At 42.6% G+C, this 16179-nt stretch overlaps 1 protein-coding gene across 4 annotated transcripts in view; it reads left to right on the forward strand.

Moving 5' to 3' along the window:
* The window catches only part of FAM13B (family with sequence similarity 13 member B), a 242356-nt gene that overhangs the window by 33682 nt on the left and 192495 nt on the right, over positions 1 to 16179 (forward strand). For all 4 annotated transcript variants that reach the window (XM_030211346.1, XM_030211347.1, XM_030211348.1 and 1 more), the window contains one exon: positions 6614 to 6805. In XM_030211346.1, the coding sequence (XP_030067206.1) occupies positions 6649 to 6805 (157 nt within the window). In that variant the 5' untranslated portion in view covers positions 6614 to 6648. The remainder of the gene's footprint in view (positions 1 to 6613; positions 6806 to 16179) is intronic.

The following is a 16179-nucleotide window of genomic DNA, read 5'->3' on the forward strand; positions in this document are numbered from 1 at the left end:
TAGAGCATATGGGAAGAAGAGGATGAAGAGGGGGACATGCTCCTGGATGGGAGAGAAAGGAAAGGGGGACATGCTCATGGATGTTTACTTTTTTGAAAATGTACATATTTTTTAATTTTGTATTTAGCAAAGTGCAGAAGAAGATTCATTTATATTACTTTTACCAGTATTTTCAATGCTTATAGAGTCTGTCTTTCTCCGAGGACAAGAACGCTTACCATTCTCGTAAGTGGGTAGATGATGAGTGTCTCTTGGGAGTCGACACTCTAGCCAGCTAAGGAAAAATTTGGGAGCTTTCAGGGGCGGGTGCCGCGCCTCACCGCACATGCACAGAGTGCCTTCCTGCCAGTAGTACATCCGCATCTTTTCACGTGGTGGGGGGAGGGTTCAAGGTGATTGTGAGGCGTGGGCAGGGGTAGGGATAGAGGAGATTACTTGTGGTGTCTATTTGCAAATGCAATTGAGTACACAGAGGGCGCAGCAGGTTCAGTAGGAGAGACTTTAGCTCCTTGAAGGCTGACAGCATCGGAAGCATTGACCTTGATGACTGCTAAGACTTCATCTACCACTGGGAGTGCACCGGCATTGAGGTGGTCTCAACATTGGGATCTGAAAGTAGGCCTCCTGAGAACGTGTTGACAATGGATGCATCCATCCTGGGATGGGGAGCTCGTGTCGATAGGCTTCGCACCCCAGGGACATGGTCTGCTCAGGAAACATCTTCTTATCAACCTCCTTGAGCTGAGGTCCATTTGGAACGCTCTAAAGGCTTTCAGAGATCGGCTGCTACAGAACCAAATTCTTCTCATCCAAATGGAAAATCAGGTTGCAGTGTACTATTTGAATGGGGGGGGGGGGGGTTCTATCGTTTGTGTCAGGAAGTGATAGGGATGTGGTAGTGGGTCCTCCACAGGATGGTGATGTGAGCCATGTACTAGCAGGAAAGGACAATAGCCTGGCAGACAGACTGAACAAGGTAATGCAACCTCACAAGCGGTCTCTCGATATGGTCGTAGCCCACAAGCTCTTACAAGAGTGGATCTTTTTGCCATTCATCTCAACAAAGTTCCCCAGTTCTGTTCCAGACTCAGGTCACATGGTAGACTAGCGTCAAATGCCTTTCTTCTACACTGGGGAGCAGGTCTGTATACCTGTCATCCAGTACCTCTCATAGAGAATACGTTGCTGAAACTCAAGAAAGTCGGGAACTATGATCCTACTCTTGTGGTTTAGAAACATAGCTACTATTGTTCCTTCTCGATTATGCTGGTGAGTGATCAAGTTTTTCCAGTGAATCGGAATCAAGGGACTTGGGCTTGATACTGGATTCATCTTTGTATTATAATTTACAGATAACTCATTTATGGTGCAAAACTCTTCTTAATCTTAAACAATTACGCATATTGAGATCCTATTTTATCGAGATGCATTTGCTATATTAGTTAAAATGTTAATTTTACTACATCTAGATTACTGTAATGTTTTTCTACCTTGGTCTATCCTGCTGAAGAAGCTGCAGCTTATACAGAATACTTCTGCTGTTGATTTTTAGACTCTGTAAATTCAATAGTGCATTATCTTATTTGCCTAATCTTTACTGCTGGCTCCCCATTTAATCATATTTTATTTAAAACATTCTGCATGTTTTTTTCAAACAATGATGGCAATATGTTTGAGATACTGATAAATACAGTTTCTGTTACTTTCCGTAGACTGTCACATCATTTGATTAACTGGTTGGTACATCCTTCCTCCTTTTTCTCCGCAATATATGATGATTCATAGAATTACCAACTCGTTTTTTTTTCAGTTACGGAGATTTCCTTGAGAAACTCCTTCCACTATATATTGGAAATGAATTGCAATACTTCAGTATTTTGAATAAAAAAAATGATTTAAAACTTTTTTTTATTTGAGCAATCTTAAGATGTTACTAGACCGTTTTATTATGGATTTGTATTGAAGATTTTTTTTTTTGTACATCGCAATGAAACCTATCAGAGAAATTAGCAGTTTATAAATATTTTATTGGTATTGGCCGAGGCAGAACTGTTTTCCCTCCTCTTCCCCAGTAGTCCTCCCATAGAGCTGTGGAGATTGTTTTCACACAGAATGAGGCATCCCTTCTGCATTCCAGTTTCTAGTCCCTGGCCCTCAGTCTGGATGTTGAGAGCATAGGGTTTGCATCCTTGGACCTGCCTGAGGGTGTCTCCAGAATCTTGCTTGCTTCCAGGAAAGGCTCTACTAAGAAGTGTTATTCTTTGAAGTGGAAGTGGTTTGCCATCTGGTGCGAGGGCAAGGCCTTAGATACTTTAATTATCATAAGTACATAAGTAATGCCACACTAGGAAAAGAGCAAGGGTCCATTGAGCCCAGCATCCTGTCCACGACAGCGGCCAATCCAGGCCAAGGGCACCTGGCAAGCTTCCCAAACGTACAAACATTCTATACATGTTATTCTTGGAATTGTGGATTTTTCCCAAGTCCATTTAGTAGTGGTTTATGGACTTGTCCTTTAGGAAACCGTCTAACCCCTTTTTAAACTCTGCTAAGCTAACCGCCTTCACGTTCTCTGGCAACGAAATTCCAGAGTTTAATTATGCATTGGGTGAAGAAACATTTCTCCGTTTGTTTTAAATTTACTACACTGTAGTTTCATCGCTGCCCCCTAGTCCTATCCTACCCAAAAACTACTTGAATACCTCCTGCAGCTGTCTGAGTCTGGTTTGAAAACCAACTCTGTAAGGGTTTATCTCAGTGTAATAGTGCTACCATCGCCATGTAAGAGGTAAGCCCATCTCTGTACATCCTCTAGTTTATTTGTTACATGAGAGGTATACTGTTGACAAAGCTCCCCCCCCTCAATCAACCTTCCACTTTGTCATAGGATCTCAACATTGCTCTCACCCAGCTAATGAAAGCTCCTTTTCAGCCGCTTGACTCCTGTCATTTGACGTATCTGACCTGGAAAGTTGTGTTTTTGGTTGCGGTCACTTCAGCTCGCAGACCCTAGTAGCTAATCCACCTTACACTAAGTTTCATCATAATACAGTAGTTCTTCGCGCACACCCTAAGTTCCTTTCTAAGGTGGTGTCGGAGTTCCATCTTAACCAGTCAATCGTTCTGCCAACAGTTTCCTCAAAACCACATGCCCATCTTGGCGACAGCACATTGCGAGTCTTAGCCTTCTATCTGCAGCGGATTAAAGCCCATAGATAGTCCACCCAACTTTTTGTTATTTTAACCGAAACAGGGTCAGGGTAGCCATTGGCAAACACACAATTTCTAGTTGGATAGTAGTAGTAATAGTAGTAGGATAGCAGATTGTGTATCCTTTACTTATGTCCAGACTGAGCTGACTCTTGAGGGTCATGCCATGGCTGTTTTGGCAGCCCACGAGGTCAACCTCCATTGAGGAGATTTGCAAGGCTGCGACGTGTTCTTCAGTCCACACAAACGCATCTCACTACTACCTTGAGCAGGACATCTGACTTGACAGCCGGTTCGGTCAGACAGTCTTGCAGAATCTGTTTGGTGTCTAGAATCCAACCACCCTACTAGGCCCAGTTTTGCTTTGTTTTAGGCTGCATCTTCACAACTAGTATGTATATAATTTCAGGTTAATTGAATTTGAGGCCTTGATGTTTTGAGTCTTTATTGTCCTATTCTTGCTTTCGGTGAGTCTGATAACTAAGGATTCCCACAGGGAGAATACAAGTTGGCCTGCTTGTCCTCTAAGAAAGCGAAGTTACCTGTAGCAAGTGTTCTCCAGGGAAAACAGGCCAACTATTCCCACATAACCTGCCCACATCCCTAGGATTGTATTCCTTTAGCTATATTACCAGACTTGGGGTCCCGCGTATGTCTGGCAGGAGGGCACCTGTGTATGCATGTTGAGACACTGATAGAGTTTTCTTGAACATCTAAACACTAGCCGGCATCCGCACTGGGCTCCATCAGATGACTGTCACCCACATGTGAGGATACTTGGCCTGCTGTCCTCAGAGAACACTTGCTACATGTGAGTAACTTCGCTTTTGCTGAAGTGGTATCTTGATTACTTGTGAACCAGGTAGTTTCCCTTTCCTGCTTCCAAAAGTCTTGCAATCAAGGCTCAGAAAAGATTCTGCATAGGCGGGCATTTGCAGAATACGCCATCATCCAGTGGTTACCAATTCCTTCAGGAAGTCAGATAACGTTTTTTTGGTTATGCAAGGGCAGACATCCTCCAAGTCATTATTGGCATGCTGGATTATGGAGGCTATAGAGGAAGTATACATTCTCAACATGAAATTGGTCCCACAAGGGCTATGATGGGTTTTTGGGCAGAGGCCAGGGTAGTGACCTGGAGGGTATTTGTAGGGCAGCAACTGGTCATTCCTGCATTCCTTCTTTAAACGTACAAGATTGATGACAGTGAAGGCAGTTTTTTTTTAGAGAGGCCTTGTCTTCCTTTCCTCCCTTTAAGATAAGTTTTGGTACATCCTTTGGTCTGGAAGGGTTTAGCAGAATGATAGATAAATTTGGTTTTACATGATAATCGCTTTTAATTCCTGTTAGACCAGTCAAGAACTCACCTTGTGGTCTTTGGGAAACCTTGGGTCACCTGCTGGCATCTAGTTAAGAATTATTCATGTGTGCAGAGGTTCCTTAGGGAGAGATTGTTTTGCCTTATTCAGTTTTTCAGTGGTGGGGATTTGCTTCTGCTGTAAACTTTGGCATTAGTGTACTGGGGAGTTCAGGCTTCGCTATTCCTTGCTCCTGTGCCTCCACCTTGTGGTAGGAGGACATAATCATTTGCTTGGATAGGTCAAGCAGGAATCAAGTAAAGAAAATTATTAGGTAAGACCAAATTTTACTTTCTGAATGAATTTCTTTTCATCCATTAAAGTATTTTAGTGAAAAATGATTAAAATATGTAGTGACTAGTAAATAGGGCCCGTTTCTGAGAGAAATGAAACGGGCGCTAGCAAGGTTTTCCTCGGAGTGTGTATGTTTGAGAGAGAGTGTGTGTGATAGTGACTGTGTGAGAGAGAGAATGTGTGAGTGTGTGTGTGTGACAGAGAGTGAGTGAGTGTGGGCGCGAGTGTGTGAGAGACACTGTGTTTCACACAGATACACTGTGTGAGAGAGAGACAGACAGTGAGTGTGAAGAGAGGTGTGTGTGTGTGACAGCGATACCTTCCTTTCCCTCTGTGTGTCAGCAGCCCCTGCTGTGGTGTGAAGAGCAAATATGGTTTGCAGGGCAGTTGGGAAAGCAAAAGTGAAAATGTGGTCAGCCTGTGAATCCCAGCATGGTAAAAGCGCAAGTTTTGAACCTGGTGACTGCAGCTTGTTGATGTCTGTGCAAGGGGCTACTTTGGCATTCATCTTCCTTATGCAGCTGTTAGAGGGGGTGGAGTTGCATCATTTTTTGTGCTGTACTGTGTAGATCAGGTGTTGTCGCGTCAAGGCTCTTTGGATCAGTAAAGCCCTGCAGCCTCGGTTAGCTTCCTGGTGTAGCCACTTTGATATTGCTTTACACAGTATTTCGTGCAGTGGCTGTGCTGTGGCAGCACTCCCAGCAGTTTCCTGATCCGTTTGTATGCGGCGAGGAGGGGGGACCGTGATAGCTGGGTGCCTGGCAGTTGAGAAGCGATCCGTCGATCGCGTTTCCTGGAGTGCTCCGCCCTCGCCGTCATGACGTTGACGCGAGGGCGGACCAGCTCCGTGGATCACGTTGCCTGCTTTCCTGGATGGCTGGGGCCTCGTGTCAGTGCTTCCGCCGTCATCGATCGCGTTGCTCATTTGCTGGAGTGCTCCGGCCTCGTCGATCGCGTTTGCTGGAGTGCTCCGCCCTCGTCGTCATCACGTTGTGACGCGAGGGCGGGGCACACAGTAATGGCCAAAAAGTGGTCTCGACGCCTCAACTTCCGGTTGGAGGCTTCATTTAGAATGTTGGGGTTGCGAATTATGTCCGGAAGGGGCGTGGCCGAGGGCGGGTCTATGAGTGGTGCATGAGTGAGAATGAGTGTTGCTGACAGCCTAGCCTTCAGTGTTTCCCTCCCACAGAGTGAGCTTCAGATTGTTGCAGGTGAGAATTATTTATATAGATTAGACATTTTGTGGGTTTTGCATTCCATTTTAAAATGTCTTTTTCTCTTTATTCTTTGAGATATCATCTACTAGAGGTGCTGCAAAAGCCTCACTAATGGCTAAGCACTGACACAGTGATGCTTCCTTTAAGTAAGCTTAGAAATAACTATAGAGTTCTATGTCCTGATCTTTGCCTCACAAGGTCAAATATATGTGTAAAGGGAAAATACCTGAGCATGTTGGAACAGGAAGAGAGACCTTGTAGACTGAACAAAGTCAACTAGTAGGTGGATATATTCCTGCATATAATAAATGTAAACCGCTTTGGTTGTACCACAGATGATATATCAAATCCGTGACCCTTTATTTATCATATTTTAAGTTGATGTTTTAAGCTAGTTAGAAGTCTCCTTGGCATTCTCAGCCCAGATAGCACACAGGTTTTTATATTAGCCATACAGTTGCCAGGAACGGTCTTTGTTTTGTCTATCAACTTGTGGGTTGTTGTTATCCTAACTTTAATTCCTTTCATTAACAGAAAAGACAGCTGTGATTTCTGGCTGCAATAAAGATATGAGGAAGAGTTCCTCACCGTCCTTGGGTAACTGCAACTCCGATATTGCTAACAAAATATTTGGAATTGCACTTGATGAACTGCAGCAAGAAGGACATCCAGACAATGAGGTTCCGTTCATAGTCCGCCACATTGTGGACTATATTGAGGAACATGGTATGTATGACTTTTACTTAAGTTAAAAACTAATCACTGTGCCATTTTTATCTCTAGTGTATTGCTGTTGAAAATAATGGGATGTTTTAATAGATCTGTTGCAGTATGGCACAAAAATGAGCTTCCACGTTGTGAGTATGTTTGTTTATTTTAAATTTGATATACCACTGTTTGTCACAGTAGTTAGGTATGGAAAATATAGTTATTGATTATTTGGTTGTAGATATTCACAGGGTGGTGCATCTAGATAATTAAACTCTAGTTTCGGTCAAAATAACAAAAAATGGAGGAGTGGCCTAGTGGTTAGAGCACTGGTCTTGAAATCCAGAGGTGGCTGGTTCAGATCCCACTGTTGCTCCTTGTGATCTTGGGCAAGTCACTTAACCCTCCATTGCTTCAGGTACAAACTTAGATTGTGAGCCCTCCTGGGACAGAGAAACATCCAGTGTACCTGAATGTAACTCATCTTGAGCTACTACTGAAAAAGGTGTGGGCAAAAAAAATCCAAATAAATAAAATACTAATCTATGAGCATTGTCCAAATCTGATTGCCAAGATTTGCCTTGTTTACAAGAACTAAACAGTAGGACTGGAAGTATGAGTAGGATTCCGCAGCATTCGTTCTTCTATCTAGATTGATGGGAGATGTGTTTGAGGCAGGATTGGAAGAAGTCATCAAGATTATATTCTAAAATGTAGGCTTATTTTCCATAGAAAATTACTAAAAAAAAAAATCGCATGCAAAAGTCTGCAGCTCTCTTGGAGGCATCCTGTATGATGCAGAGTTTATGCAGGATTTTCTAAGGATGCAGGTTTTACCCCAGCCAGAGGTAAAGCCAGTACAGCTATCTGTAGTTGCAGAGAAACCATGCCCTTGTCATGTGCTGTTCTTATCAAACTTTGAAAACAGAACAGGATTTCAGGCTCCACATAGTTCTTGCTTTAAGGGAACTGTTTAATTCACAAAGAAAACCGAGAAAGGAGAAATGCCTTTAGCATTAAGAGATGAGCAGAAGAGGGAGGGGCTGCTGGAGAAGCAGAGTTGAGAGAGAGAATTGGTTAGGGGCTGCTGGAGGAGATGGGGAAAAATCAGGGTGCATATATGGGAGAGATCACAATTACAATCTAGGTCTCAACTCTATAATTAGTTACACATTATATTACAAATTACTCACTAGTAACTGTTTAACATTTTAAAATATATTTCTTTATTAATAGATCAATACAATTTTCCTAAAATAAAATTCATTCCCTTAACCCATAGTTATTAACCAATCCATACACCAATACATTTAAAACCAAGCAATTCTCCACATTACTCTTTCAATACACATTCAAATAGCATATATCTGGCAATCTTTTACATCAATGTGTGATCATAGCTCTTTAGTCATGTGTTAATCCACTGCTCCAGAGTCTCCCACAAGATTCAGCCTTGCTTCAAATCAGACTCATTGAATCACCAACTTGTAAAATAGTTCTGTCCTTTTTTCCAACAAACCATTGTAACGTTAGTGATAAATCTTGAACAACCATTGATGATGTCAGCAACATCCAAAACTGTCCATTTTCACCATTAGCAGTACCAGATATATATATTTCCTTAGCATCCCTCCGGACCGGACCAGGATTGGACTGTTGGGTTGTGCCCGCCTACCAGCAGGTGGAGACTGAGAAAAAACTCTGACTCTAGAGAGCCAATAGGAGCCCTGGCCATGTGACCTTAGCCTCAGTATTTTCTCAGTCTCTCAGCAGGTAGGAAGTGAGCCCATTAGTCTCTCTCTCTCTCTTTTTGTCTATAAGATATTACAGATATATTTATAATACTTCTTCTGTGCCTGGAATCGTAATTAGAGGCTTGACAGGGTTTCTTTTCTTTCTTTGACAGCCTCTGGGGTGTTAAACTCGGGTGTCTCGAGTCCACCCCCCTTCCTCCCCATCTCCCTGGCTTAGCAGGGAAGGGCCGTCCCTTTCTCTGGAAAGGTGTACCGTCTTTGGGAGAGGCAGCCACTTTTAATAGGCAGCTGTTTTTAAAGAATTAAATCAAGTAAAAGAAAATTAAAAAAATTAATTCAAATGAAAGGAATTTAAAGGAAGTAGTTTTTGCTTTCCCCAGGCTTATAACGAGCAGGTAGCTCTTCTGTCTTATTCTGTTTGAAGAGTCTTTATTTTCTTTTCTGGCGGAGCTATTTAAAAAAAAAAAAAAAAAGTGAAAAGTCAGCGGCTGTGACTTTAATCGGCGTTTTTTTTTTTTTTTGTTATCTTTATTTTTCCTCTGCTATCCGGCGTTGTTAGTGGCGGTAGTTGTAAAAAAAAAAAAAGAGAGAGAGAGGCGCGAACTGTTAAGCGCGTGCTCGCTCTTGGACGGGTCTGTATAGCTTGGGAGCTATATTGACGGTTCCTGTCGGGCCAGAGGCTAAACCATGTTTTGTGCGGCATCGGAGGTTATCTGTTTTTCGGCGGCACGGATTTCCTGCTTCTTCGTCGGTCCGGTCAGTGGTTTTCTCCCCCTAACTTTATTCTTCTCATTTTGGTGCGCTTGGCCGCCATTGTTTTGCCTGCAGCTGCAATTTCCCTTGACGCGGCAGCATTTTTCTGCTTTTACTGTGTTTGGCTGTTTCTGCAATGGAAAGGAGATATTGTTTCTCCGGTAGTTGGGGCAATTGGTAGTATATTTTCCCCGCAATTAATTTTTACATGTATTTTTCAAGCAATTTAAAAAAAAACAAAAAACGAGATGCTACGATGCGAATGGCGCTCATTTTGTTTTTCCCTCTGTTTTTTCTCCGTCGGGGACTTTTTGGTTGCTAGCAATGTTGTGAATTAAAGTGCAGCTCAGTTGGCAATTTCTTTGTTCTTGGCAAGACTCCGATTCAAAGTGCAGCTCAGTCGGGAATTCTCTGTTTTAGACATTGGGGCGAATTAAATTATATCTCAGCTCCAAAATAACCATTTTCCTATTCCTTTCCCTTGTGTGTGATGATTGGAGGAAAGGTCTTCGCTATTGTCTAGCGCAGTTTTTATGGAGGTCCAGTGTGCGTCACTCTGTGTCTTTCTCATTTCCTGGTGAATAGGACTACATTGTCTAATAGTCAATTGATTAGTACTTTACAAATCTGGCCATAATATCTTAGTTCCTTTCAAGCATTTCCCTTCATGGCTATGATGTTATACAGTGTTTTAAGAACTTAGCCTATGCCATAGAAAATGTTTGTTATCTGGTTCAGGTGCCATTGTTTGGTACTTTACAATGCTGGACATAAGATCTTAATTCCTTTCAGGAAATTTTCCTCCGTGGCTATGTTCTTATACAGTGTTTTAAGATCTTAACAAACGTTCTCTAGAGCGTAGGCTATATGGTTCAGATGCCATGTGCAATGAAATACATTGTCTGATACTCAATTGTTGCGTACTTTACAATTCTGGACATAAGATCTTACTTCCTTTCAGCAATTTTCTTTCATGGCTATGTGTTCTCTTTGGCATAGCAGATGACAGCTGCATAGGCTACATGGTTCAGATGGTTCTCGTATTCTAGGAGACTCAGTCCTGTCTACCGAGCACCCAGTTTTCTTAGCTGCTTTAGACGGCATGTTTTATTCACGTCTTCTCTACTTTCCAACTGTCTTGGAGTTTCTCATGTGTTATCTTAGTTTTCTTCTAGGACTTACAAGATATATGTCCACTTAAGGAGTAAAGTTATCTGGTCAATTTGCATTTTCTCCCACTTAAGGATAGTGGGAGGTCCTCACGCCATCTACTTGTATTTTTGTTTCCTCTATCTATTCAGCCTGGGCACATGGTAAACATTCTGGTTTTGTCCAGTATGACCATCCATAACATCTGCTATCTCTTTCGCTTCCTTACAGATTTTAGGGTCTTGTTTCAAGCTTTTTTGACGTCAGGTACAGTCTTGTCTCCTGTGGCACAAATTCACCACCTTTTCCATAATAGGTATTTTCCAAGTCTATTCTTTTTCATTTTATTCTTCCTCTCTCCAGAGTTTTTTTCTCTTGGAAGGAGATTCACTCATTTTCTGTGCATTTTTTGCCATAAGGGCATAAATGTTGCCATAATGGGAAAGGCCAAGAGTCCCCATCCTGTTTTCAGATGGGGTCAATCCAGATTGCAAATACCACATTCATATCTTGTGAGTGTGCGTCTGTTCATCTCTGTACATCTCAGTGAGGAAGGAGGCATGACATGATACGAGGTTTGGGGAGATCCGGTAATATTAAAGGCCAGTGTGTCTCAGTCCACGCTCAACATATGGTGATCCTTTCATTTTCATTCTATACGTCCTCACTCCAGACCTTCCTTTCAATTGGAAGAGGATTCTTTCACTTCCTGTGCATTTTTGCTATTAGTATATGAGTATTGTCATACGGGGAAAGTCTAAGAGTCCATTAAGCCCAGCATCCTGTTCTCAGTTGTGGTCAATCCAGGTTGCAAGTACCACATTCATTTCTTATGGGTGTGGGTCAGTACATCTTAGTACATCTTAGGACGAACAGACGGATGCGGAAATGTTAAAGGAAATCAGGGACGCAAACAAACTGGGCAACACAATAATAATGGGGGATTTCAATTACCCGCATATAGACTGGGTTAATGTAACATCTGTACACGCAAGGGACATAAGATTTCTTGATGAAATCAAGGACAGCTTCATGGAACAGCTAGTTCAGGAGCCGACAAGAGAAGGAAAAATACTAGACTTAGTCCTTAGTGGTGCTCATGATCTAGTGCAGGGGGTAACGATACGAGGGCCGCTTGATAACAGTGATCATAATATGATCGGTTTTGATATTGGCATTGAAGGAAGTGAAACTAGGAAATCAAGTACGCTAGCGTTTAACTATAGAAAGGTGATTACGACAAAATGAGAAAAATGGTGAAAAAAAGACTGAAAGGAGCAGCTCGCAGAGTAAAAAACTTGCATCAGGCGTGGATGCTGTTTAAAAACACCATCCTGGAGGTTCAGGACAAATATATTCCACGTATTAGAAAAAAGGGAAAAAAGACTAAACGTCAGCCGGCGTGGCTAAACAGTAAGATAAAGGAAATCATTAGAGCCAAAAAACAATCCTTCAGAAAGTGGAGAAGAGAACCAACTGAAAGTAACAGGATAGATCATAAGGAATGCCAAGCCAAATGCAAAGCGGAGATAAGGAGGGCAAAAAAGGACTTTGAGAAGAAATTAGCGTTGGAAGCAAAAATACATAGTAAAAACTTTTTTAGATACATTAAAAGCAGGAAACCGGCCAAAGAGTCGGTTGGGCCGCTGGACGAAAATGGTGTTAAAGGGGCGATCAAGGAGGACAAAGCCGTAGCGGAGAAATTAAATGAATTCTTTGCTTCGGTCTTCACCGAGGAGGATTTGGGGGGGACACCGGTGCCGGAAAGAATATTTGAAGCGGGGGAGTCAGAGAAACTAAACAAATTCTCTGTAACCTTGGAGGATGTAATGGGTCAGTTCAGCAAGCTGAAGAGTAGTAAATCACCGGGACCTGATGGTATTCATCCCAGAGTATTAATAGAACTAAAAAATGAACTTGCGGAGCTACTGTTAGAAATATGCAATCTGTCCCTAAAATCGAGTGTAATACCGGAAGACTGGAGGGTAGCCAATGTTACTCCGATTTTTAAGAAAGGTTCCAGAGGAGATCCGGGAAATTATAGACCGGTGAGTCTGACGTCGGTGCCGGGCAAGATGGTGGAGGCTATTATTAAGAATAAAATTGCAGAGCATATACAAAAACATGGACTGATGAGACAAGTCAGCACGGATTTAGTGAAGGGAAGTCTTGCCTCACCAATCTAATGCATTTTTTTGAGGGGGTAAGCAAACATGTGGACAATGGGGAGCCGGTTGATATTGTATATCTGGATTTTCAGAAGGCGTTTGACAAAGTGCCGCACGAAAGACTCCTGAAGAAATTGCAGAGTCATGGAATCGGAGGTAGGGTATTATTATGGATTAAGAACTGGTTGAAAGATAGGAAGCAGAGAGTAGGATTGCGTGGCCAGTATTCTCAGTGGAGGAGGGTAGTTAGTGGGGTCCCGCAGGGGTCTGTGCTGGGTCCGTTGCTTTTTAATGTATTTATAAATGACCTAGAGATGGGAATAACTAGTGAGGTAATTAAATTCGCCGATGACACAAAATTATTCAGGGTCGTCAAGTCGCAGGAGGAATGTGAACGATTACAGGAGGACCTTGCGAGACTGGGAGAATGGGCGTGCAAGTGGCAGATGAAGTTCAATGTTGACAAGTGCAAAGTGATGCATGTGGGTAAGAGGAACCCGAATTATAGCTACGTCTTGCAAGGTTCCGCGTTAGGAGTTACGGATCAAGAAAGGGATCTGGGTGTCGTCGTCGATGATACGCTGAAACCTTCTGCTCAGTGTGCTGCTGCGGCTAGGAAAGCGAATAGAATGTTGGGTGTTATTAGGAAGGGTATGGAGTCCAGGTGTGCGGATGTTATAATGCCGTTGTATCGCTCCATGGTGCGACCGCAGCTGGAGTATTGTGTTCAGTACTGGTCTCCGTATCTCAAAAAAGATATAGTAGAATTGGAAAAGGTACAGCGAAGGGCGACGAAAATGATAGTGGGGATGGGACGACTTTCCTATGAAGAGAGGCTGAGAAGGCTAGGGCTTTTCAGCTTGGAGAAGAGACGGCTGAGGGGAGATATGATAGAAGTGTATAAATAATGAGTGGAATGGATCGGGTGGATGTGAAGCGACTGTTCACGCTATCCAAAAATACTAGGACTAGAGGGCATGAGTTGAAGCTACAGTGTGGTAAATTTAAAACGAATCGGAGAAAATTTTTCTTCACCCAACGTGTAATTAGACTCTGGAATTCATTGCCGGAGAACGTGGTACGGGCGGTTAGCTTGACGGAGTTTAAAAAGGGGTTAGATAGATTCCTAAAGGACAAGTCCATAGACCGCTATTAAATGGACTGGAAAAATTCCTCATTTTTAGGTATAACTTGTCTGGAATGTTTTTACGTTTGGGGAGCGTGCCAGGTGCCCTTGACCTGGATTGGCCACTGTCGGTGACAGGATGCTGGGCTAGATGGACCTTTGGTCTTTCCCAGTATGGCACTACTTATGTACTTATGTACTTATGTACTAATAATGTCCATGATACGAGGATGATGAGAAGGTCCTCATTACCAGTTTTCTTGCCCTGCTCTTCGGTCTCGCGTCGGCTTCGCGCACTTTTTTCTTAAGTTATGGTCGTAGTAGCGGCGCTCATGAAACTATGTCTCGTCTTTTCATCCTTTCCATAGATGTCTGGTTCATTACAGACAGTCTTATTGGCAGAGTTGTCAGGTCAAGCAACGGGTGGTGCATTTCGGGCACACCCTAGGTTATGGGGTGCATGTAGCCAGGTCTCTCATTTGATCTCTCTTTTGAGCTCTCGTGTGATCTCATTAGATTTCGTAGCATGTCTCTATTTTTTCTCTCTTTGTTTAGTCAAGTTGGCGCAGACTGTTTTTGTCTTCTGTACAAGCGTCCCACTTTCTGTTTTCTCTGGATGTTCTTGGGCCTTCGGCCATTACCTTGCTCTATTTTGCAGAGTAAAATTTTACTTTCTAGCTTCCAAGAAGGAATTTTTTCTTCATTCGCTTTGGAGTCTCGGTTGTCTTTTTTGGGCAGCTTTTCACTCTGTCAATTTCGTGACCATTGAAAAAAAAAAAAAACAGTTCTCAGTGGATAGTACCTTAAGGGGAGGTCCCAGTTCTACAACTATTTCTTTTCGCTCTGACCTTCCATGTTCCTCGCTTACTCTCTTGCTAAAAAGACTTGTCAGCGGCAGAGATAGATGCCCTCTCGTATCCAGATATTTATCTCAGATGGAATCCCTCCGCTCAGTTGGCCTCTGTATTCTCACTAGTGCAGCACTTGGGTCTGGTGGTTGAGATTGAGCATTCTTCCTGCAAGTATGCCGGGAGCATATACACAGTGAGCAGTTTTTTTTATGGCTGCATCTGTGAAAATATATATGTATATTTATAGTTCTACTACATAAGTACATATGTAATTCCACACTGGGAAAAGCTTAAAGGTCCTATCAAGCCCACCTTTCTGTCCACGGCCAATCCAGACCATGAGCACCTGGCTAGATTCCTAAACGTACAAACATTCTATGCATGTTGTTCCTGGAACTGTGTAGTGTTTTATGGACTTCTATATGTATCTAACAGACGAAAGGTACTAACAAGTGTCTACTGTTGATTTATTCCCGTTTTCACTAATTGGGGTCTACGACAAGAGTCTCAGGTGATTGGCTTGCAGAGGCAACAGCTACAGATGATTCTTTCTCTCTCATTTGAATTGTGCTCTGAGATATGTTTTCTTCATGTTGGGTAACTGCAGCAGCTGTCAGTTTATTTGGACCTTCAGTCTAGTTTGCAGCAGGGATTTAGGTACCTTCTTCTTCTGCATAGTATTTAACTGCATTCTTGTTTTTACCTATTTCGCTTCTAGTGATCAGGTACTTTCTCACTGACAGGCTTTACATACTTCCAATCTGTTGCTAGGTCAGCAATAGTCTACGATATCTGTAGTATTGTACTTCAGGATTTCGGTTTCCACTTTCTCAGCTGAGGTAGATTCATTGCAGTTTTTTGTTGCCAGGCGGCTCTGCTTCTACCTTTGCCATCCTTCTTTCAGTCATTTTTTCTCGAGTCTCTCTGTCCTTTGCGGTAGGGGACAATATATAGCGGCCACTTGGTAGGGGACAATGTTCAGCGTCGCTTGGACTTTTCAGTTTCAGCTTTTTTGCTTTGTAGTCATTCTATTTAGTTTATTGGCGGTTCTTGGATCGTGAAGCTTTTGGCTTCGTATTCATCCTAGTTTGAGTGTCTTCAGGGACTCTACCGCATTCTCAATGTCTGTCCCTCCCGTAAGATTACTGCTTTGGTACTTCCCAACAGTCCAATCCTGGTCCAGTCCGGAGGGATGCTAAGGAAGGAGAAATTAGATCTTACCTGCTAATTTGCTTTCCTTTAGTCCCTCCGGACCGGACCAGGCCCCTCCCATGTTCTATCAACTCTTTAGATTCTTTTATTAAGTTTGGAAGTGTATTCGTTCCTTTACCACACGTGGAATGTTTAAAAAAAACAAAAAAACAGATGATACTGTATATATATATATATATAATATATATATATATATATTAAAAAAAACTTTGCGTGGTCCATACCACTTCTCTGGTGGTTGCTGGTGAGCTCGGTTGCTGGAATATATGTAAAACCTTAATGGGTCATACCACTTCTCTGGTGAGAGTTGCTGGTGAGTTCAGTTGCTGGAATATATATAAAGCCTTAAATATGTCATACCACTTCTCTGCCGAGAGTT

This window comes from Microcaecilia unicolor, chromosome 8 (assembly GCF_901765095.1).
Source record: "Microcaecilia unicolor chromosome 8, aMicUni1.1, whole genome shotgun sequence".
NCBI classification, from domain to species: Eukaryota; Metazoa; Chordata; class Amphibia; order Gymnophiona; family Siphonopidae; genus Microcaecilia; species Microcaecilia unicolor.